Source organism: Schistocerca piceifrons, chromosome 2 (assembly GCF_021461385.2).
Source record: "Schistocerca piceifrons isolate TAMUIC-IGC-003096 chromosome 2, iqSchPice1.1, whole genome shotgun sequence".
Taxonomy (NCBI): Eukaryota; Metazoa; Arthropoda; class Insecta; order Orthoptera; family Acrididae; genus Schistocerca; species Schistocerca piceifrons.
Window position 1 is genome coordinate 357,310,752 of NC_060139.1, and position 24,745 is coordinate 357,335,496.

The following is a 24,745-nucleotide window of genomic DNA, read 5'->3' on the forward strand; positions in this document are numbered from 1 at the left end:
ATTAAAACTGAAGAAACTGCAAAAAGGTGGGACTTTAAGGAGATGGGACCTGGATAAACTAAAAGAACCAGAGGTTGTACAGAGATTCAGGGAGAGCATAAGGGAGCAATTGACAGGAATGGGGGAAATAAATACAGTAGAAGAAGAATGGGTAGCTTTGAGGGATGAAGTAGTGAAGGCAGCAGAGGATCAAGTAGGTAAAAAGACGAGGGCTAGTAGAAATCCTTGGGTAACAGAAGAAATATTGAATTTAATTGATGAAAGGAGAAAATATAAAAATGCAGTAAGTGAAACAGGCAAAAAGGAATACAAACGTCTCAAAAATGAGATCGACAGGAAGTGCAAAATGGCTAAGCAGGGATGGCTAGAGGACAAATGTAAGGATGTAGATGCCTATCTCACTAGAGGTAAGATAGATACCGCCTACAGGAAAATTAAATAGACCTTTGGAGATAAGAGAACGACTTGTATGAATATCAAGAGCTCAGATGGAAACCCAGTTCTAAGCAAAGAAGGGAAAGCAGAAAGGTGGAAGGAGTATATAGCGGGTCTATACAAGGGCGATGTACTTGAGGACAATATTATGGAAATGGAAGAGGATGTAGATGAAGATGAAATGGGAGATATGATACTGCGTGAAGAGTTTGACAGAGCACTGAAAGACCTGAGTCGAAACAAGGCCCCCGGAGTAAACAATATTCCATTGGAACTACTGACGGCCGTGGGAGAGCCAGTCCTGACAAAACTCTACCATCTGGTGAGCAAGATGTATGAAACAGGCGAAATACCCTCAGACTTCAAGAAGAATATAATAATTCCAATCCCTAAGAAAGCAGGTGTTGACAGATGTGAAAATTACCGAACTATCAGTTTAATAAGTCACAGCTGCAAAATACTAACACGAATTCTTTACAGACGAATGGAAAAACTAGTAGAAGCCAACCTCGGGGAAGATCAGTTTGGATTCCGTAGAAACACTGGAACACGTGAGGCAATACTGACCTTACGACTTATCTTAGAAGAAAGATTAAGGAAAGGCAAACCTACGTTTCTAGCATTTGTAGACTTAGAGAAAGCTTTTGACAATGTTGACTGGAATACTCTCTTTCAAATTCTAAAGGTGGCAGGGGTAAAATACAGGGAGCGAAAGGCTATTTACAATTTGTACAGAAACCAGATGGCAGTTATAAGAGTCGAGGGACATGAAAGGGAAGCAGTGGTTGGGAAGGGAGTAAGACAGGGTTGTAGCCTCTCCCCGATGTTGTTCAATCTGTATATTGAGCAAGCAGTAAAGGAAACAAAAGAAAAATTCGGAGTAGGTATTAAAATTCATGGAGAAGAAATAAAAACTTTGAGGTTCGCCGATGACATTGTAATTCTGTCAGAGACAGCAAAGGACTTGGAAGAGCAGTTGAATGGAATGGACAGTGTCTTGAAAGGAGGATATAAGATGAACATCAACAAAAGCAAAACAAGGATAATGGAATGTAGTCTAATTAAGTCGGGTGATGCTGAGGGAATTAGATTAGGAAATGAGGCACTTAAAGTAGTAAAGGAGTTTTGCTATTTGGGGAGCAAAATAACTGATGATGGTCGAAGTAGAGAGGATATAAAATGTAGGCTGGCAATGGCAAGGAAAGCGTTTCTGAAGAAGAGAAATTTGTTAACATCCAGTATTGATTTAAGTGTCAGGAAGTCGTTTCTGAAAGTATTTGTATGGAGTGTAGCCATGTATGGAAGTGAAACATGGACGATAAATAGTTTGGGCAAGAAGAGAATAGAAGCTTTTGAAATGTGGTGCTACAGAAGAATGCTGAAGATTAGATGGGTAGATCACATAACTAATGAGGAAGTATTGAATAGAATTGGGGAGAAGAGAAGTTTGTGGCACAATTTGACCAGAAGAAGGGATCGGTTGGTAGGACATGTTCTGAGGCATCAAGGGATCACCAATTTAGTATTGGAGTGCAGCGTGGAGGGTAAAAATCGTAGAGGGAGACCAAGAGATGAATACACTAAGCAGATTCAGAAGGATGTAGGTTGCAGTAGGTACTGGGAGATGAAAAAGCTTGCACAGGATAGAGTAGCATGGAGAGCTGCATCAAACCAGTCTCAGGACTGAAGACCACAACAACAACAACATGTAATTTTTACCAAGGATAAATTGTCAGATGTGAAAATAGTTCTGGGCCTGCCCCAAGATGGTGATACAGGAACATTAACATTTACAGTACCAAAACATAGTAATGACACTCTGAAATACCAGCAGAGAGTTGGTGCCTGGAGCAGGAACTGGCATTTGCCTTCCAAAATTAACAAATGTATCAAATCATACACAAAAATAGAGAAAGACCAGTTATTGTTTTATTACATGATTAATGGTTAATCACCGGTTGCAGTCACCAGCTGTTAGATATGTAGGAATTAGTTTCTGAAGGGAATAAAATGGAATTATAATATAAAACTAGTTCTAGGAAAGGTAGATGCTGGGCTCGATTCTTTGGAAGAATTATAATAAAATATAATTAACTTACCAAGTCGATCATTTACAGTATCATCATATGAGATGGTCATCCAACACAGTGGCAGACACTCAAAGAAAGGCATTGTACTTCATCATGAGGTTTATGTTAACATTCTGAGAGTGTACATTCCAAGAAGAGAGAAGGAGTGTATTAATTTCTCCCATACATATTTTGCTAACAGACTGTAGTGGTAAAATCAGAGGAAACTTGCTCATACATACGCTTACCTATACACTGTTGTGTTGGTAACAAGAATGGAAGAAAATGGTAATGTTATATAGAGTAACCTGTACCACTCACTTTATTAAAGTGGGTTGCAAAATAGACATGTATAGTAAGTGTAAAATACCAATAGTAGTTTGTCTTTTATGGCTTTCTCACTACTGTGCAGTATTAATTCAGTGTGTACATTGCTCTTTCTTCTTGCAGCTTAAGTGATGAACTTGAAGAGATTCGTGTGGAAACATGGCAGCTTTGGGAGAATATTGGGCTACAGTATGCTAAAGAAAATGAAAATGACTTGAAAGACAAACTGGATTTCTTGGCAGAAAGCTGTGAAGATTATCCCACTGGTCGTGAGTATTATTATTATTTTAAGTTTAATGAACCATGGACCTTGCCGTTGGTGGGGAGACTTGCGTGCCTCAGCGATACAGATGGCCGTACCGTAGGTGCAACCACAACAGAGGGGTATCTGTTGAGAGGCCAGACAAACATGTGGTTCCTGAAGAGGGGCAGCAGCCTTTTCAGTAGTTGCAGGGGCAACAGTCTGGATGATTGACTGATCTGGCCTTGTAACATTAACCAAAACGGCCTTGCTGTGCTGGTACTGCGAACGGCTGAAAGCAAGGGGAAACTACAGCCGTATTTTTTCCCGAGGACATGCAGCTTTACTGTATGATTAGATGATGATGGCGTCCTCTTGGGTAAAATATACCGGAGGTAAAATAGTCCCCCATTCGGATCTCCGGGCGGGGACTACTCAGAAGGACATCGTTATCAGGAGAAAGAAAACTGGCGTTCTACGGATCAGAGCATGGAATGTCAGATCCCTTAATCGGGCAGGTAGGTTAGAAAATTTAAAAAGGGAAATGGATAGGTTAAAGTTAGATATAGTGGGAATTAGTGAAGTTCAGTGGCAGGAGGAACAAGACTTTTGGTCTGGTGATTACAGGGTTATAAATACAAAATCAAATAGGGGTAATGCAGGAGTAGGTTTAATAATGAATAAAAAAATATGAGTGCGGGTTAGCTACTACAAACAGCATAGTGAACGCATTATTGTGGCCAAGTTGGACACGAAGCCCACGCCCACTACAGTAGTACAAGTTTATATGCCAACTAGCTCTTCAGATGATGAAGAAATAGATGAAATGTATGACGAGATAAAAGAAATTATTCAGGTAGTGAAGGGAGACGAAAATTTAATAGTCATGGGTGACTGGAATTCGTCAGTAGGAAAAGGGAGAGAAGGAAACATAGTAGGTGAATATGGATTGGGGGGAAGAAATGAAAGAGGAAGCCGCCTTGTAGAATTTTGCACAGAGCATAACTTAATCATAACTAACACTTGGTTCAAGAATCATAAAAGAAGGTTGTATACCTGGAAGAATCCTGGAGATACTAAAAGGTATCAGATAGATTATATAATGGTAAGACAGAGATTTAGGAACCAGGTTTTAAATTGTAAGACATTTCCAGGGGCAGATGTGGATTCTGACCACAATCTATTGGTTATGAACTGCAGATTGAAACTGAAGAAACTGCAAAAAGGTGAGAATTTAAGGAGATGGGACCTGGATAAACTGAAAGAACCAGAGGTTGTAGAGAGTTTCAGGGAGAGCATAAGGGAACAATTGACAGGAATGGGGGAAAGAAATACAGTAGAAGAAGAATGGGTAGCTCTGAGAGATGAAGTAGTGAAGGCAGCAGACGATCAAGTAGGTAAAAAGATGAGGGCTAATAGAAATCCTTGGGTAACAGAAGAAATATTGAATTTAATTGATGAAAGAAGAAAATATAAAAATGCAGTAAATGAAGCAGGCAAAAAGGAATACAGACGTCTCAAAAATGAGATCGACAGGAAGTGCAAAATGGCTAAGCAGGGATGGCTAGAGGACAAATGTAAGGATGTAGAGGCTTGTCTCACTAGGGGTAAGATAGATACTGCCTACAGGAAAATTAAAGAGACCTTTGGAGAGAAGAGAACCACTTGTATGAATATCAAGAGCTCAGATGGAAACCCAGTTCTAAGCAAAGAAGGGAAGGCAGAAAGGTGGAAGGAGTATATAGAGGGTTTATACAAGGGCAATGTACTTGAGGACAATATTATGGAAATGGAAGAGGCTGTAGATGAAGACGAAATGGGAGATAAGATACTGCGTGAAGAGTTTGACAGAGCACGGAAAGATCTGAGTCGAAACAAGGCCCCAGGAGTAGACAACATTCCATTAGAACTACTGATGGTCTTGGGAGAGCCAGTCAGGGCAAAACTCTACCATCTGGTGAGCAAGACGTATGAGACAGGCGAAATACCCTCAGACTTCAAGAAGAATTTAATAATTCCAATCCCAAAGAAAGCAGGTGTTGACAGATGTGAAAATTACCGAACTATAAGTTTAATAAGTCATAGCTGCAAAATACTAACGCGAATTCTTTACAGATGAATGGAAAAACTGGTAGAAGCAGACCTCGGGGAAGATCAGTTTGGATTCCGTAGAAATGTTGGAACACGTGAGGCAATACTAATTCTGAAGGTGGCAGGGGTAAAATACAGGAAGCAAAAGGCTATTTACAATTTGTACAGGAACCAGATGGCAGTTATAAGAGTCGAGGGGCATGAAAGGGAAGCAGTGGTTGGGAAAGGAGTGAGACAGGGTTGTAGCCTCTCCCCGATGTTATTCAATCTGTATATTGAGCAAGCAGTAAAGGAAACAAAAGAAAAATTCGGAGTAGGTATTGAAATTCATGGAGAAGAAGTAAAAACTTTGAGGTTCGCCGATGACATTGTAATTCTGTCAGAGACAGCAAAGGACTTGGAAGAGCAGTTGAACGGAATGGACAGTGTCTTGAAAGGAGGATATAAGATGAACATCAACAAAAGCAAAATGAGGATAATGGAATGTAGTCAAATTAAATCGGGTGATGCTGAGGGAATTAGATTAGAAAATGAGACACTTAAGGTAGTAAAGGAGTTTTGCTATTTGGGGAGCAAAATAACTGATGATGGTCAAAGTAGAGAGGATATAAAATGTAGACTGGCAATGGCAAGGAAATCGTTTCTGAAGAAGAAAAATTTGTTAACATCGAGTATAGATTTAAGTGTCAGGAAGTCGTTTCTGAAAGTATTTGTATGGAGTGTAGCCATGTGTGGAAGTGAAACATGGACGATAAATAGTTCGGACAGGAGGAGAATAGAAGCTTTCGAAATGTGGTGCTACAGAAGAATGCTGAAGATTAGATGGGTAGATCACATAACTAATGAGGAGGTATTGAATAGAATTGGGGAAAAGAGGAGTTTGTGTCACAACTTGACGAGAAGAAGGGACCGGTCGGTAGGACATGTTCTGAAGCATCAAGGGATCACAAATTTAGCATTGGAGGGCAGCGTGGAGGGTAAAAATCGTAGAGGGAGACCAAGAGATGAATACACTAAGCAGATTCAGAAGGATGTAGGTTGCCGTAGGTACTGGGAGATGAAGAAGCTTGCACAGGATAGAGTAGCATGGAAAGCTGCATCAAACCAGTCTCAGGACTGAAGACCACAACAACAACAATAGCTAATTATAAAGTCAATAAGCTTTTCTCTTTTGTGCATCCAATAAAAGCTTACAAATAAAACTACAGACCTTTGCACTTCATTCTATAACTGTATGATGCTGATGTATGTAAGTCACTGTAACATATTTAATACTATTTATCCATAAGCCTCACAGTAGGTGGATGTGTCTCAATCTGTTACAGTGTGGTCGAATTCTGGAGTGTCCTGCCAATTTTTTGTCCCCCTCCAATTATCCATCTAAATGAGTGTTTCTGGCTGTTCTTAATTTGTGAATAAAGGAGACCACTCACCAAATAGCAGAAGTATTAGTCATCAACTGACACACACACACACACACACACACACACACACACACACACACACACACACACACACACACACACACAGCATAGCACTTACATGGACTAGGCATGTGACATACGGCACCAGAGCTGGTGAGGTGCAGTGCATGATGAAGGTAAAGGGAGGCGTGGACTGGGAAGGGTGAAAGGACAGTGGAGGAGGAAACTGTTGGGTAGCAGGTGTGTGACATGGGTTAGCAGAGACTGTATTACAGGAGCAAAGTGTGTGTTGCAAGTATAGCTCCCATCTAAGTAGTTCAGAAAAGCAGGTGCAGAGGAAAGGATCCAGATGGCATGGGTTGTGAAGCAGCCACCGAATTCTAACATGTTGTTCTCACTAACATTTTGGGCTGCTTGGTAGTCAACTCTGTTTTTGGCATAGTTCAGTGGTGACTATTCTAGTTGGTCAGCTGGTTGGTGGCTATGCCCACATAAAATTCTGTGCAGATACTGCTGCAGGACTGGTATATGACACGACTGCTTTCACACGCATCCCTGCCTCTGAGGGGATAGGATAAACGTGTGATAGGACTGGAGTAAGATGTACTGGTGAGTGACTCAGGCAGTTCGTGTACCTGGGTTTTCCAGAGGAATAAGTGGGTATAGAATAGTGATGGACCAGAATGTTGTGTAATTTGGATGAGTGATGGAACCACTTTAGGAGGGCTGGGAAGGATAGTGTGTAAGACGTTCTTCATATCTGGGTGTGATGGCAGTCAATGCGCTGGTGAAGGATACGGATCAGTTGCTCCAATACAGAGATATTTGTGGCTGGGGGGAGGGGGGTAGTGCCTTTATGTGAAAGCCTTTGTGAGACCATCAGTATAACTGGGCAAGGGAATTCTTGTCACTACAAAGAGACCATTCTCACTCCCAACCCCTTGCTGCCTTGCTGTAGAAGACACAGGCGAAAGACATGCCTCATTCACCAACCCTGCCCAGCATATCTTACTTGACTCCTGTCAAAGGCTTATCCTACTCCATCAGCTGCAGGGTCATCTATGAAAGCAATCATGTCATATACCAGCTCTTTTGAAATTTCTGCATGGCCTTTTATGTGGGCATGACCACCTTCTGCCAGTTGAGGAGCTACTGGATTGAGAAGTAGCAACACCGCTCAGAAAAACTGATAAAGGCTGGGAGAGTGGTGTGCTGACAGCATGTCCCTCTGTATCTGCATCCGGTAATGCCTAAGAGCTGAGGATGACACAGTGGCCGGTCGGTACCATTGGGCCTTCAAGGTCTGTTCGGACAGTGCTTGTTTTTTTTGTGTTTGTGACCACCTTTCTGTCATCCAGACATTGCATCAACAGTGACAAGAATTATCTTGCCCAATAGATAACAGTAGCATGGTGGTGTAAATGCACATAACGATAGCATGTAGACGTAATCAGTGTTATAATCCTGGCCACTTACAACACTCACGGTTTCTACTCTTCCCATTACGTTTAGCACTTCAGATGTTATTCTAGCTTCAGTAATTGAAGCACTTAAACACAACTACCTCCTTAACAACCACTAGTGACCTCAGATGCCGCATAATGGATAAAGCTCGGCCAAATGTGAAGTTATTGTATAGTCTCGGTTGCAGCTTTTCTATTCCATCAAACTACTACTTGCGAGTGATAATAATACTGAAAAACGTGGTCGCCAGCTAAAATGATGAATCGGTTGACGTTATTCAACAAATTCACCAAATTTGGTCTTTACTATATTTTGGGTCTTATTAAAACTTTTTCTCTATTGATAATTTCTATCACTGAAGGAACAGGCTAATGCACGTAGATACCTGAATAATGACTGCTTTCAGAGTAGGTCACATGCACACACTTAGAAAGTTTTGGTCCATGAAAACAATGCTCAGACGACAATAATACCTACTTCCGTTTCTGAAGGTAAGATCAGCAACACTGACTCTGAAAACGTGTTATACACAAGAAATATTTTAGGATACTTTTGTAAGTATCAAATTGATTGCTAAAGGTTTTGTACTTGGTTTTTCTCAGTTTTATTGAAATAGTTGCTTTACATAATTTCTTGGACAGAAGGTCCCATTAACCAAGTTCACACACTAGGTAGAATTGTTATTTACTTTACTTACTTTCAAGGCAATCTAATATTCTCCACATTTGCTTTAATTGTTGCACTTGAGTGATGATTTAAATTTGCTTTGCAGGAAAACACTCAGTTGTGCAGTAATTGGATTCTCAGTTTCATTCTCTTTAGTATAGGAAAGGAACTGTACTTGGAACACTTTAGGTTAGATGAGTAGATCTGTGGTTAATTTCATTAGTGTTGTTGTGAGCACAGTTGCTGGAGATTTAGGTGCTTTGAAGGCAAGTACCGTTTTGCAGTGACGGAGATTATCACTTGTCGTGGCATAGAATTATACGACTTATACCATCGCAAATTTGAGTTTGGCTTTCCTGGGGATCTGCGGCAGACTAAGTAATGGATGCCTTAGGCCATTTCACATCCAGGAACCAACACTCATTGCAGACGTAAGTTTGCATCCCCTCTAATGCGTTGCAAACTTGTACCTTAGCACTTCCCCTTCACTCACATCTGTTAAGCAGTTAAACTTTGACTTTGTTTAAACAATACTGCAGAGTACAGCGCACATCAGCTTTCATCATCTGCCTCAACAGTGTCTTGCACCTGTCTGACTCACTCCACTTCTCCCCTCTCCTACCTGCTTCCGTTAGCAGCAAAAAATCTCTACCTTTTTCGACCTTCCAGAATGTTGGTAAATCCCTACTGGTTTTCATCTATATTTAACTTTAGCCATGAGCTGGTGTTGACCTCACTTTACAAACAATTATACATAGTTAAATAAAATATACTTATTGTTACTTACATAACATTATAAACATTTGTTAATTACATACAAACATTGAACTTCACACCGTCAAAGAATATTGTCTTCTGTAGACCCTCTTATACACTGCATACTGTACAAATCTCATTCTTTGCTTCATTAGTGCAAAGTCTCTTGACTCTAAAAAGGTCGATAGTGTTACAAGTACGCTAAAGGTCTCACAAAGGTCTTCACAGATAGGCACTAACTACCCCCTAACCCTCCCCCCTCACGCCAGCTATTATTTCTCTTTGTACTCTCAACTAGTGTAGCTTTTAGTTTGTGTAATGTTCAATATTATGTTTCATATTACAACAAAACTAGTTACATTAGAAAAGTCTGTAATTTTTTCTCTTTCTTAACTTTCAGAGAAAATTTAGTAGTCTATATTAACACTATTAGAACCTTAATTGTACTTATTGTTAGCTTTATTACTACTCTGAATGCTACAGTTTTACCAAATTATAGTGTATAAGTCTGACACAAGTTACATAATGTTTGTTGAGCTCTTGTTATGTAGTTTTATTATTACACCTTAATATTGTACCTTACCTTATTTCTCTCTCACATTTTTTTGTATTTTTAATGCGTACAACTTGTTCTATACCTTTCATACACTTTACAACATAAGATTCATGGGACCAGAATTAAGAAATAAATAAAAAGTAAAAATATGTTCTCTAAAAGGGAAAAAGTGCCAAAACTAGTGTGCAAGAATTCCAAGTTTCTGATGAATGACAGAATGATTCTATCTTTGTCTTCAATTATATGTCAGGAAACAGAAAAAACAGTTGCAGTATTCAAAACCACACTGCGTGACTTCTTCCTTATTAATAAATTACACAGAAATGGGAAGGATGAAACTTTTTAAGGAAGCACATATTACCGTATTGTTGATTACTTGTTACTTAGCATTTAGCTCTGAAATTTTTATGTAGACTTATCCAATGTGAGAGAAATATGGCAACTGGAAAAATTTACAATTTTAGGCTCATAATTATTTTCTGTGAAGTAAATAGTGAATTATTCATGCTGTTAGTAGTAAATTTGTCTGTATTGTTCACTAGAGGTATAACTTGTTATACATCAAAGGTGGGGCAGTAGTCTGTGATACACCATCTTATGTGGCCTACTGCTTTTACTGGACTTTCGTGTATTCCTATTATAGAAGTTTAAATAAAGCCATGTGTTTGAAATGGCAGTACGTTGTAAATACTCCCATTGTAGAACAATTGCCATAGTTGGGCTTATTGTGTTGTATAGGAACAGTATTTGCAATGTGTTGTAGGTTTATACTGCATCCTCCTATTACAATTGTTTGTTGCCAGTATTATAAATGTAAGCATTACAGAAAGTGCTGTATTTATTATAGAACTCATGCTTGTCATTTCTTACTTTAACAGTTAGACGCCCTAATCTGGGATGTCGTGAGCTGGTTCAAAGGCAGCTGATGAAAATAGTGGCTGCTGTCTGTGGAGACATTTGTGACTGGCGCGCAGATGTGCGGATACGAGCAGCACAGCTGATTGTGGTACTGTTGCAACATGCAGAGCAGCATATCATGCAGCACTTGGCACGCCTACTTCCCACACTTGTGCGCACAGCTCGTGATGATGAAAGTGTGGTTGTTGAGAATGTTAGTAAGACTTGCAGATTTGTCACTATCTTAATTATGGATCTAACAGTGTGCCCCAAAAGACTTTCCCCAAAAACAAACATGTATAAAATAGAAGACACATGTCTTTTATCTTGAAATGCAGGAGACATATTCAAGTTTTTGTGTACATATACACAATTAAAATAAATTTTGGCGTATGCTCCTTTTACTGCCTCTCATCTGAGAAGAGGACGTATTTCAGATAGTCATCATCTTCCTCAGTCTCAGCCAGCATGGCACTATCTGGACTTTGTATGCCTAGGAAAGAAGTTGTTTATGTAGGATGCGATGCACTGATGTCTTCGGAATCTGAAATTCACAAGAGGCTCTGTAGTCTGACTTCTTGCGACTGCTCAAAAAGGTGTGTCTCACTGTCTGAATTGTCTGCGCACTAGGTCCAGGTCTGCCAGTCCTAGGACACACCTTTGTTTCCTTAAACTTTGCGTACCACACCTTGGTGATTTTAACATCTGGTGGCTGTTTGTGGTGTGCCATCTGGATCTTTCTCTTGACTTTTTTTGGTGATTGTCTCTCGTGATACTAGAGGACACATTGGGCTTTCCTCTGGTGTGAGTGCATGTTGCTTGCAAATGGTGTACCGATTCTGCTGTTGTTATGTTACTGGACCCTGTAACAATCAATGTAACAGGAAATATGTATGCACACAAAAACCTGAATATGTCACTAGCAAATTCAAGATAAGAAGTACTTGTCTATGATCATATTTTATGCCTCATGAATGTTTGTAATTAGAGACATACTTCTGGGACACCCAGCATATTAATATGTCCTCACAAATGTTTGAATCACCCACGGTGTTTCCATGGTACTGATAAAAACTTTGAGGGATGGTGGTGAAAGCCAATTACATTAATTTGAGACAAAGAACTATGATGCAGAAACAACCAACTTCAAAAATTACAAAGTGAAGTAGATTTGTGATAACTGTGTCAGTGGAATGTTAGCACCTATGCAACCTAGGTTCTCTGTACTTTCTAATAAATTGGTTTATTATGTTCATCAGCAGGCCAACAGTAAAACTGAAATTTAATACTTTTTGTTTATAATGTTTCATTCAGTTGCTTGCACACCGGAGCTCCTCTTCTCAAGCTGCTAAAGTTTCCCATATCCATTATCTATAGAAGTTTATGCACTGAGTGGACAAGTCATGGGATAGTGATATGCACATATACTGATAGCAGTATTATCACATACCGAGGTAAAAAAAGGGCAGTTCATTGGTGGGGCTGTTATTTGTATTCACGTGATTCATGTGAAAAGGTTTCTGATGTGATTATGGCCGCACAATGGGAATTAACAGACTTTGAATGTGGAACAGTAGTTGGAGCTATATGCTTGGGACATTCAGTTTAGGAAATCATTGGGGGAATTCAGTATTCCAACATCCATAGTGTCAGAAGAACGTGGTGAGAATTCCAAATTTCAGGCATTATCTCTCATCCCGAACAATGTAGTGGCCAACAGCATTTGCTTAACAGCTGAGAGCAGTAGCATTTACATGGCATTGTCAGTGCTAACAGATAAGTAATACTGTGTCAAATCAGTGTGGGACACACGACAAACATATTGGTTAGGACAGTGCGGCATAATTTGGCATTAATGGGCTATGATAGCAGACAACTGACAAAATTGCATTTCCTAACAGCATGACATCACCCATAGTGCCTCTTCTTGGCTTGTGCCCATATCAGTTGGACCATAGTGACTGGAAAACTATGGCCTGGCCAGTTGGTCCAAGCTGATGGTTGAGTTCCGAGTGTGACGCAGACCTTGCAAAGCCATGGACCCAAACTGCCAACAAGGTATTGTGCAAGCAGGTGATGGCTCCATAATAGTGTGAGTTGTGTTTACATGGAATGGACTGGGTGCTCAAGTCCAACTGAAACTGACTGGAAATGATTATGTTTGCATACTTAGAGACCATTTGCAGTCATTCATGGACTTCACGTTCCCAAACAGTGGTGGAATTTTTATGGATGGTGCACCGTGTCACTGGGCCACAGTTGTTCATGACTGGTTTGAAGAACATTCTGAACAATTTGAGTGAATGATTGGCCACCCATATCGCCCAGAATGAATCCCATTGAACATTTATGGATCATAAACAAGAGGTCAGTTCATGCACAGAATCCTGCATCGACAACACTTTTGCAATTATGGATGGCTATAGAGGCAGCACTGATCAGTATTTCTGCAATGGATGTCCAGTGACTTGTTGAGTCCACGCCATGTAAAGTTGCTGCACTACATCAGGCAATAGGAGGTTTGACATGATGTTAGGAGGAATCCCATGATTTCTGTCACCTCAGTTTACTGTCATAATGAAAACATTAATGTGAGCCATATGAAATAGTTTCTGATTTCTTCTCAATATTGGCATCCTTGTCTCAAAATATTGGTTAATTATAGCGGAAAGGTGTATACAGAAAGACAGAAATAGTGATACTTCTAAAAATGTTTCTATTCTTGAACCTCATCAGAAGCTTGATATTTCTTGGTGTGTCTCCACTTTTGCTGTTAAAGAGTAAGTTAGGGCATGGAATTTTCTCAAGTTCTATAAATAATGTCCATTGCTATCCATATTGCAGGTGGAACGTGGATGTGAACTACTAGGGCATTTTGTACCTGCTGAACTATGGATAAAACTGCTGTTACCACCACTAGAGGATTCTCCAAATGATGGTGCACTTCGTATTCTGGCAGCAACAGTTCGTGGAGCTCAGCCCTCTAATTTTAGAGAACACATACCTGTAATTGCTGAATTTCTTGCACACAAAAATATCTGCTGGTCGAGACAGGTACTATTACTCAAAATAGAATACCTAACTTTTTACAAGATTTTTGTTATGGATATTTTGTTTGGTGTAAGCACAAAATATGATGTTTGCGGTTGCCCGTGAAACCATGAACCCACGAGAGCACCTTTCTTTCAGAGCAAATCGACGGGCAGGCCCACATGTTGCCAAGGTTATTTTGACTACACTGCAGAAGATTCACCAGGAAGCCCTTACACATCATTCATACAGTCCAAATCTCTCTCCATTTGATTTCCATATTTTTCGAGTCCAGAAGAAAGAAATTCTTTGCCATCAATTGGCTTCAGACAGAGATGTGCATGCTTGGATACAATCGTGGTTCTTCAAGCAACCGCAAACATTTTTCATTGAAGACAACGACCATCTCGTCTTACAGTGGGATAATTTTTTTAACATTTACGACAATTACTTTTGAAATAACAAACATTTCTCTTACTTTTTTGTCATCTGTCTCATTTTCATTTGACTACTTTTTATAGTTACAAATTCTGCCTCCTCCTCATTGGATCAAGCAAAAATACGATGTCACACAGATAGAAATTCTATAGCAATGCTGGTACTTATCATGATGATAGTTCGCAGAGTGTTGTGAAAAAGAAGAAAGGCTGCACCAGTTTCACACAATTTCCCACAGCAAAACACTGTGTATTTTTCTTGATATAAATGTGGCCATCTGACAGCTGTTTGTCTTGCAAAAATTTCACCTCAGCTGGTACGAGAAACCTACTCAAAGTAATGATATCAGCATGTTTGGGAGCAACTAACCTTAGTTTGGTAATATACATTGATGAACCAAAACATTACAACCACTTGCTTAATAGCTTATTTGTAATCTTTCGACGAAATACATTACTGATTCTGCTTATCAGGGATCCAACAGCTTGTTGGTAGGTTTGTGGAGATATGCAATACATATCAATAATGGGTCATTGATGTGTGTATGCGGTGATAGCACCAAATAGCAACAAAGATGGGTTCCATAGGATTTACATCAGGCGAATTTGGTCACTGAGATGTCAGCTTGAGCTCACTTCAATACTCCTTAAACTATTACAGCACGGTTCTGGCTCTGACACATGGCAGTCATACTGCTGAAAGGTGACATCGCCATCAGAGAAGACATCAAGCATGAAGGGATTCAGAAGGTTCCCAGCTATCAGTGTGTCTTCAATTACTACCACAGGTCTCATGTAATGCAGGAGAATGTCTCCCATAGAATAATACTGCTCCAAACAGCTTATGTCCATGGCATGCTGCAGGTTTCGAACCACCATTCACCTTGATGACGGCATTTTTGGAGACAACCATTGACCTAGTGTAGTAAAAATGTGATTCAACTGAAGAGCCAACACATTTCCATTAATCCTGATGGTCCTGTGTACGCTGTAGTTGTTTGTAATTGACAGTGTTGTTAGGTCAACATGTGAACATGTAGGGGTGGTCTGCTGTGGATCTCCATTTTCATCAATGTATGATGAACGGTGTACTCTGAAACACCTGTGCATGCACCAGCACTGTGCTCTTTTGGCAGAGATGTCACAGATCACCATCTATCCTACTTTACAGAGCAAACAAGCCTCCAAGACCCAAACTCTGTGAAGAGTCATGGATGTCCAACACCTAGTGGTAGTTTCACTGTCCTCATACCTCTTTCTGTAGAAGCTCATGACAGTAGCACATGAGTATTTGACCAGCTTTGCCGTTTTTGAGATATTTGTTCACAGGCTTTGTGTAATAATAATCTGTCCTCTTGTCAGAGTCACTTATCTCAATGGATCTCTCCATTTGCTGCCTATATCTTCGTTAGGAAGATCTTCCATCTGTGTCTGCTCCACTTACATACTTTTGTTACCATGTCTAGTGCCCGCAATGCTGGAAGGCGACATCGAATGTCATAATGGGCAGTGATCATAATGTTTTGGCTTATCAGTTTATAGTAACCATTCTGCTGCTTTAAAGGGCTAAGTAACAGTCAACATCATATTAAATGTATACGTAGACCATAATCAAACAATGGGAAATCCAGGATGGAATCTTGGGGGGCAGACAGGGCGTGTCTCCTCCAGTTTTATTGGGTGTTCGTTTGTTGGCAGCTGGACTATGGGTGCATGGTGTTTGGCTCAGCGAGTCCCTCTTATTTGTGGATCATAGACGCTGTCCACCATGAGGAGATTCAGCTGGTCACGGGTGCTTATCGGACCAGTCCCTTACTCAGCCTCTGTGCTAAGATGGGGGAACCGCCACTTACCATGTGGCGCCAGCTCCTTGTGGTGAGCCAGGCATGTAAGTTCCTTGCAGCTCCAACTTCACACACACACCATACTGTTGTTTGTCCACATCTGAAGCACCTTTTTTCCAACCGTACACGAGCCATGATGCCATTTGGGATCCGTGTGCAGCATGTGCTGGAGTCACTTGGTGTGGCGCCAGTCCCACCCCCAATCCAGGGTTTTAACTGTCTGCCACCCTGGTTACTGAAGAGGTGCAGAGTGATTTTAAATTTGGTGCAGTACAGGAGAGATAGCACTTCTGCTTCCATTTTTAATGTGGTGAAACTGCAGTTTTATCTGAGCACTACAACCATGTAGATGTTTCTATGGGTGGGTGTAAGCAGGTTGACTCCGCTGGTTGCTCTGTTGTTTTCCTGGCTCGTGTCCTCAAGGTCAGACTGCCTTCCGAATTTACGTTCTTTGACGCAGAATTATATGTGATCTTGCGGGCACTAGAGCAGATGAGACATTCTCACAGTGTTAAATTTCTCATCTGTTCAGATTCTTTGAGTGCACTTTACTTTTTGCAGTGTTTGTATCCAGCAGATAAAGTAATCACGACTATCCAGGATGCCCTCCTCCATCTACAGCGACTGGGGGGGGGGGGGGGGAGGAAGTGTCTCTCTACTGGGTACCAGGGTACTTGGGAATTGCAGACAACAAAAGGGTGGATCGAGCAGCCAAGGAGGCATGTTATGATCATCAGGTCTTTCGGTGTGCTTATCCCCCTGCATGCTGTCACCTCGCTGTTGAGGTATAAAGTCCTTTGTCAATGGGAAGATGAGTGGCAAGAAGTGACCAACAACAAGCTCCGTGTCATCAAGCCCACAACCCGGCCGTGGAGTACTTCCTTCCAGTCATGTCGACAGGATGAGGTCCTTCTTACTCATCTTTGCATAGGCCACAGCCCTCTGATGCATGGAGTTTTATTCTGGTGAGAGGACCCTCCAATGATTGGTGTTTGTGGCGTGTAGATTGCGGTGCGCTACATTTTATTGGACTGCATTTTATTTGCCGACCAGCAGACTGCGATGGATTTGCTGGAGGATCTGCAGTTTATTTTATGTAATGATCAAATGAATGTGGTTTATGTTTTAGTTTTGTGAATTTTCCAATGTTCTAACAAGATTTCGGGGAGATGTTTTTAATGTGTCAACAGGGTGGTTGGCTCACTCATGTTTTTTGTAAGTGGTCAGCCAGTTACATTTCCCTGTGCTTTTCTTTTAGCTTTTCTGTGTTTTGTTTTCCCTCTGTTTTAATTTCTTGATTAGCTATCTTCCCTCCTCATTTATTTTAGTGCATGTGAGATAGAGTGACTGTGTCGTCATTTTGAGTGCATGCGTGTATGATAATTTTAGTTCTTCTCCACATTCATTTGTTTTAATAAGTGTCAGGTCACTGAGAATCTCGCCATTGGGCACCCATAAGACCCTCATAAAACACCACATAGGGGAGATGCTGAGTCGCAAATAGGCACAACAAAAAGACTCTCACAATTACATCTTTTGGCCATTAGGGCCTTCATCAACAATAGACGCACATACATACACACTCATACTCATGCAAATGCAATCCACACACATAGTCATGCAAATGCAATCCACACACACGACTGCAATCTCAGGCAATTGAAACCACACTGCGAGCAGCAGCAGCAGCAGCACCAGTGCATGATGGGAGTGGCAGCTTGGTGGGGGTAAGGAGGAGGCTGGGGCGAGGAGGGGGAGGGATAGTATGTTGGGGGTGGCGGATACAGAAGTTATCACTGTCCTCACCCATCCATCCCCTTCCCTGTTTCCATTCCAGCACTACACAGCCGTCATTCCACCACCGCACCCAGTCTTTTTATCCCTCTCCTTTTCTGCTGCTTCTCCCCCTCCCCTCCTCACCCCACCTTTCCCCTGCCCTCTGTCTAACCTGCAGCACTTCACTGTCTGCCACCCTCACCATACTATCCCTCCCCCTCCCTGCCCCAGCCTCCTCCTTACCCCCACCAAGTCACTACTTCCATCATGCACTGATGCTGCTTCTTGCAGTGTGGTTTCAGTTGCCTGAGACTGCAGTCGTGTGTGTGAGTTGCATTTTCGTGTGTGTGTGTGTGTGTGTGTGTGTGTGTGTGTGTAAAGAATACTCTTATATGTCTAAATCTGATCTGGGCTATGTATGAAATATTAAACCACAAATATCATTAAAACCTAATGCTTCATTTTACTTTTTGGCCTACGCCCGTGCCTTTTGCTGTGATGGGAGCAGCTAAAGTGAAATTTGAGGCATGAGATGTTGTGACACCATTCACATAGTGTTTGTTTTTAAAAAACCTAAAGGCAGAATTCAAATTTGTAGCAGTATTGAAGCATCTGTTAATGTTTAGTCGAATACATATGTTTATATGATTCAGTGTGTGGAAGATTACCTGCCAAAGTTACTTGGGAGGCTAGTTTTCTTCTAACAAGGGGGGACCTTACAAACTATCCATCTTTGATCTTCTTCATAATTATAGGATTTGCAATTTCTTAAAGCAGTATAATGAATCTCCAAAAAACTAGAAAAATTTGTCATTAAGAGCTAGAAGATTTCCAAGCAGTGTTAAGTATTAAAAGTGTAATTTTTTAACAAATTTGTCGGTAGCTCAACACTAGCATAATTGGATTGTAATCATAAAGTCACTGGTTCAGACCTTGCTTGGAGCATACTTCTTTTTTGTACTTTTTCTTTAATTCCTTATTTATTAACAAATGGAAATGATAAATATGGAATTACAATTATTTAATGAAATTAACATACTTTTATTTTTAATTACTCACCTATGAAATCAAATTAAAATATATACAAGCATGCAAAATGCCTTTTTGTTAAATGAAAAAAAAAATTTATACATCAGCAATAGTGTTAAGTCTCTAGAAATAAAAATCTTGAATTTTCTCTTCGTGTTTTGCATTTTTGTAAAAAGTTCTAATTTTGTTGAGGCTATACTTGCAGATGTTATTTTATTAAAAATTATGGTTACATATTTGTTGCTTGTGTATATGAAAGGTGTGTGTTTCTCTTTTGCTGATGAATGCTGTGGCCGAAAGCTTTGTGTGTCTTAATTGTGCCTGTCTGCATCTTAACATATCTTGTTTACAGTAAGTAGCAATCTATCTTTTCCTACATTATCAATATTCCTAGCTGGAGTTTCTATTTTTTGGTTAAGATTTCATTTTTTAATAAATTTGGAATTTAAAAAATTAAAATAAAGTATGCTTTTACCAAGTAACTATGATTACAATTCGATTATGCTATGTACTGAACTACCAATAAATTCATTAATAAACTACAATTGTTTTATACTTAACAATGCTCAGAAATCTTCCAACCTTCAAAGGCAATTTTTTTTTTAGTTCTTTTGGGAACTGAATCATAATGCTCTAAGAAATTGATATCTGGACACTGACCTACAAATCTTGGAAGTATGAAGAAAATTGACAAGATCTACTCCATAAGATCCACTTGTGAAATAGTTTTATCTGGCACTTACCTGCTATTACCATTAGGTGCAGAATCAAAGTGTTGTGTGGTAACCGCTGTGATTCTCAGGTTATATCAGTACAATAGCTTACATTTTAGTGTTGCAAGTTCTCCCCCAATATTTAAAAAATTCTTATAGCAGCTTATACAGAGGGTTACCGCAAGCTGTGAATTATTTAGATGACGTTACACTCACTTTGTCTACCAGGGAACAATAACTAAACAACTAGAAACATCTGTTTAATAGATTTAGTGAATGGGAATGCAAACCACACACTGCGTAATGATGATTGATATTCCCCGTATGCCAAAAAATTTGAAGGAGTTCCAGTCATTCTTAGACAACATAAATTTCTATGGCAAATTTATACTGAATGCTGCACAGTTATCACACTCTCTAAATCACCTTCATGTAAAGGGAATCAAATTTCAGTTGTTTGCCTCTAGACCGGCAGTGTACAGGAAGCTAAAAAAGTGACTGAATTCTGCTTCCTGCATGGCCTCACAAACCAGAAACACATTTCATCCTGGCAACAGATGCCTCTCAATTCGGGGTTGGGATTGTTCTGTCGCATAAGTCTTCCAGTGGCGCAGAACAATTGATGGCATACACTTCTAAAATAGTAACAGTGGCACAAGTAAACTTCAACCACAAAGCAAAGCAGGCACTGGACAATATTTACAGTATCAAAAAATCATGTTTCCTTATTCAGAATAAAATTCCACCTGCTCATGAACCATAAGTCATTAGTTTTATAGGCCCCCAAGCAAATCTACCGGATACGACGCTGCTACAATTACAGTGTTTTTGTCCATTGACTTGGTGCCAATCTTGCGTTCCACACTGTGTTGTCATGCCAGTTAGCTGCCTAGTTTGTGTCAGTATGTTTTAATAATCCTTACACATGATTTTCGATAAATGCTCCACTGACACATATAACATTGTCAGTTCCACGATTACTGTCTCATCCCCTTCATTATCCCACTGTTTACAAAACAGGCACAGTGCCTTAGACAAATTCGGAACTCAAAATATAAACACAAGTTCGAGCTCTACATCAGTGTTTTGTTGTATCTGACCAGATACATTATTCCCTTCTATCTGTACACACGTATCATGCAAACACTAGCCATCCAGTAATAGCCAGAAACTTTCGATTTTTCGTAGTTGGAAACTTGTCACAAACTCAGTGTGTTCCTGGCTCTATATCGCTTGCTTTTTGTTCAGAGCCTGTTTTAAATGTAGAGATGAGTAAATGATCGTTATAATGTTCATATCCTTTGCTTTGTGTCTGTATAATGCTTTTTATATTCTGACATTTAAATATCTGTATAAAATAACTATTGCCAGAATTATAAGCAAAATTTTTGTTTTCTGCTTTGCTATTGAGGACATACAGGTATGGTTAAAACAATGGAGATCTGAGATGATCTTTTCTACTAATAGGCATTGTGGTAATGAGAACTACTTTATAAAATGTACATTAGTTAGTAATCCTGATTTTGCAGGCAGTATGTAGCTATTCTAAACAACATACACTGTATGTGATTGGAAAAGACGTTTTTAGTGACCTTTAGTGAGGTAAAACAGGAGTCTAATTCTTCTCATGATACACACGAATGCATTTGGAATCATCCATGTTGATAAACCGATTGGTATTCTTTCAGTGTTCTCCCCAAGTTAAAATACTTTTATGTTATAGATGTACAAGTGAGTGTTAGTTTACTAATTGTTAGTCTGTCCTTCATAATCCAACTTATTTGTTTGGTCTTCAATTATTAAATTATGTAAGTACTTTCCTGAATGGCTTGTGATGTTTCAGGCTCCATACCAGGAACAGCTGCTACGTTGTTGTACAGCCCTTATCAGTATAGATGCAGAGAGCAGTTCCACTGCACACCAACATCTCTTCTTTGTTATTATTTCAGCTCTTGGACTGACAAATGAGCAGAAAATTGCAGATGATGCTGTAGGTAATGTTTTTAACATTTTTATATGTAAGGTTGTTAAGTCACATTGAAACAATATTGTAAACAAATTAATAATGAGTTGTGGTATTCCAAACAAAATACAGTGTGTAACAAGTATCAAGGTAAAAATGTTTGTAGGATAATAGAGATAAGGCAGAATGTGAAGAATTGAACTAACTGTGATTCAACAGGGAATATTTTTATATTCGTTAAATGGAATTTTTATGGCTAAAGATGAATGAGTCTTTATTAGAGTGAAATCTAGTGTTGGTGCTATCTTTGATAAGAAAAACACAAGATTGTCATTGGATATAGTGGTTCAAAGAAAGCAGTGGTCTATGGGACTGGAGAAACCATCTCCACCTCCACCTCCACCTTGCTCCTACCATTCTATACTCACGTGCTTTCTTAGACATACACTGTTTACATGAAAACCCAGGCCTAACACGCTGAGACAACACCCCATGAGCTGAATATAAAGTGACAGCTACACACTTTTTAAGTATACTGCATGTAGTGTACGTCTCCTCTCATTCCTTACAAAAGGGATTGTATCCATGAAAGTCCAAATGTTGTGTTTCCTTTCATCTACATATTTTTGGTTCCCTCATTAATGTTGCATTTTAAAGAATATTTGCAGTTTTTAATTTTGTTATTTACTTATTTCTTTTCTTTACCCAGTAGCTTTTTCGTCTTATCCATTCAGCCTTCCCCTACTCCTTTTTCTTCTTCCTATTTATGTAAGCCATATGTTGCCTCGGCCCATTGTGAACAGTTATGTTGTATACTATATTCGAATTGTTGTTCTGAGAACACTGGAGAGAGATTTGTGCCACTTTCTGTTCCATGGCCATTGGCTTTGCAAATTAGAGTATATGTATGATATCTGAGTGTTTATCATAAAGTATATCCCATATTTTTCATTGTATTGTGATCATTTTGTGTAACTTCAATTGTAGTTATCAGCTGCTTTTAATCTGAACAGAGTGGCTTTCTTACAGTTTTGGAGATGAAAGTTTCTTTGGAGAAATGGGAGACTATTAGGGACAATGTGAATTTTTCGACGCACAGAATTTATACGGGATAGGCAACTATTCTTCTAAGTACAATAGGAACAATTGAGCATTTGGAGGGATAGGAAGAAAAATGCTTCCATGAGGCAGACATAGATATGAAGCCAGTAGATGTAACAATATTATTAAAGGGATAATTGCTACTCACCAATAGCGGAGATGCTGAGTCGCAGATGGGCTTGTTGTGTGTATCTGTGACTCAGCATCTGCGTTACATGGTGAGTAGTAACTATCCTCTTCGTAATAAGTCATTAGATGTAGTTGTTAGCGGAGTTACTGTTCGGCAAAATAGAGAAACAAGGGGAGGAGGAGGAAGAAGAAGAAGAAAATTGGAAGTAATGACTGGGAAATAGGAAAAATAATGCTTAGTCTGCGAAGAAAAAGAAATTGGAACATTATATGGAGGAGCTAGCACATATCTTCTTTTACTTCCTGTATCTTAGCACTGCATTATGATCATGAGCAACCTGTCGTCTGTATGAATGACCACACTCAAACAGTGGACAAGGCCAAGTTTTTTCTGCAAGTTGCAGAGCTTGCTGCTCAACTTAGTATTGTCAGTGTCAACTGTTAGATTTAAACAACATGCTAGGTAGAATTCTGTCTTCATAGTAGATGGCTGTTGTTCACATGATATGTCACTAAAAATAAAAGAAACTGCCGAAAAACTAGAATGAGAGAGGGGTGAAAATGTGAGATAAAGAAGGAGGAAAATTGTATAATAATCAAAAATAGATTTCTTAATTCCTTGAGAAATACCTCTGTTTATTTTGGTACTCATTTTTCTTTCTAGTATTTTATCAGTTCATACTTTAAAAAAATTCCGCTCCGCCACCTCTCTCCCCCTCTATTCTCCATACATCTACACTATTCACAAAACGGAGAATTGAGAATCTAGTCACACTGAACTTTATGTTTTATTAACAGCTTGTAATAATACCTGTAACATGGATGATTAATTATCTCTGATACCTTTGTTTATTTAACACTAAGTACAGGGTGTCCGAAAAGTCTTTCCCGGATTACATAAATTGACAACTCAGGCTAGAAGTAAGATACAAATATGAAACTGGTGTCTAATTGTTTACAAACTATCAAAGTTTTTTTCACACATCAGTAAACTTCCACATGAGCACCCTTGGTAGCACGTAGCACATCTAGGCGATATTCAATTTCAGTCCACACATTAGCCACCATCACTGGAGGGATCGATTCATTGACTGTGGTTATCCGTTGCCGCAGGGTTTCAAGATTTGGTACACGTGTTCGGTAGACCTCGTCCTTGACATAACCCCGTAGAAAGGAGTCTAATGGGGTTGTGTCAGGAGAGCATGGAGGCCAAACCGTTGGCCCATCACGACCAATCCATTGCCCAGGAAAGGTCATATCGAGATAGGCACGGACGTCCAAACCCCAGTGAGGCGGTGCACCGTCTTGGTGAAACAAGACGTTGGGGTGATACTGAAGCAGCTGAGGAACAGCATACAGTTGAAACATGTCCAGACACACTGCAGATGTGATGGTAGCCTCAGCGAAGAAGAATGGCCCAATAATTCGATCGCGCAATAGTGCGCACCAAACATTCACCTTTGGACTGCCTCTGGTGCACTCCATGAGCTCGCCAGGGGGTTGTGAACCCCAAATGTGCACATTATGGCAATTCACTACTCCACTGACAAAAAAGGTCGCTTCGTCGGAAAAGGCAATTCGGCTGGGGTAACCATCATTGTCCTCAATACGTGATAGCATTTCGACCGCAAAGTCATATTGACATGTACTGTCATTGGGCAACAATGGAAGTGGAAGTTTACTGATGTGTGGAAAAAACTTTGATAGTTTGTTAACAATCAGACACCAGTTTCATATTTGTATCTTACTTCTAGCCTGAGTTATCAATTTATGTAATCAGGGAAAGACTTTTTGGAC

General features: G+C 39.8%; 1 protein-coding gene across 2 annotated transcripts in view; it reads left to right on the plus strand.

The window, feature by feature from the left end:
• LOC124777746 (dynein axonemal assembly factor 5) overlaps window positions 1-24,745 on the plus strand; it is a 98,700-nt gene that overhangs the window by 13,144 nt on the left and 60,811 nt on the right. The window contains exons 3-6 of one of the 2 annotated variants that reach the window (XM_047253247.1): window positions 2,955-3,100; window positions 10,908-11,140; window positions 13,771-13,980; window positions 21,599-21,749. In XM_047253247.1, the coding sequence (XP_047109203.1) occupies window positions 2,955-3,100; window positions 10,908-11,140; window positions 13,771-13,980; window positions 21,599-21,749 (740 nt within the window). The remainder of the gene's footprint in view (window positions 1-2,954; window positions 3,101-10,907; window positions 11,141-13,770; window positions 13,981-21,598; window positions 21,750-24,745) is intronic. The other variant, XM_047253248.1, reaches the window with a different exon arrangement.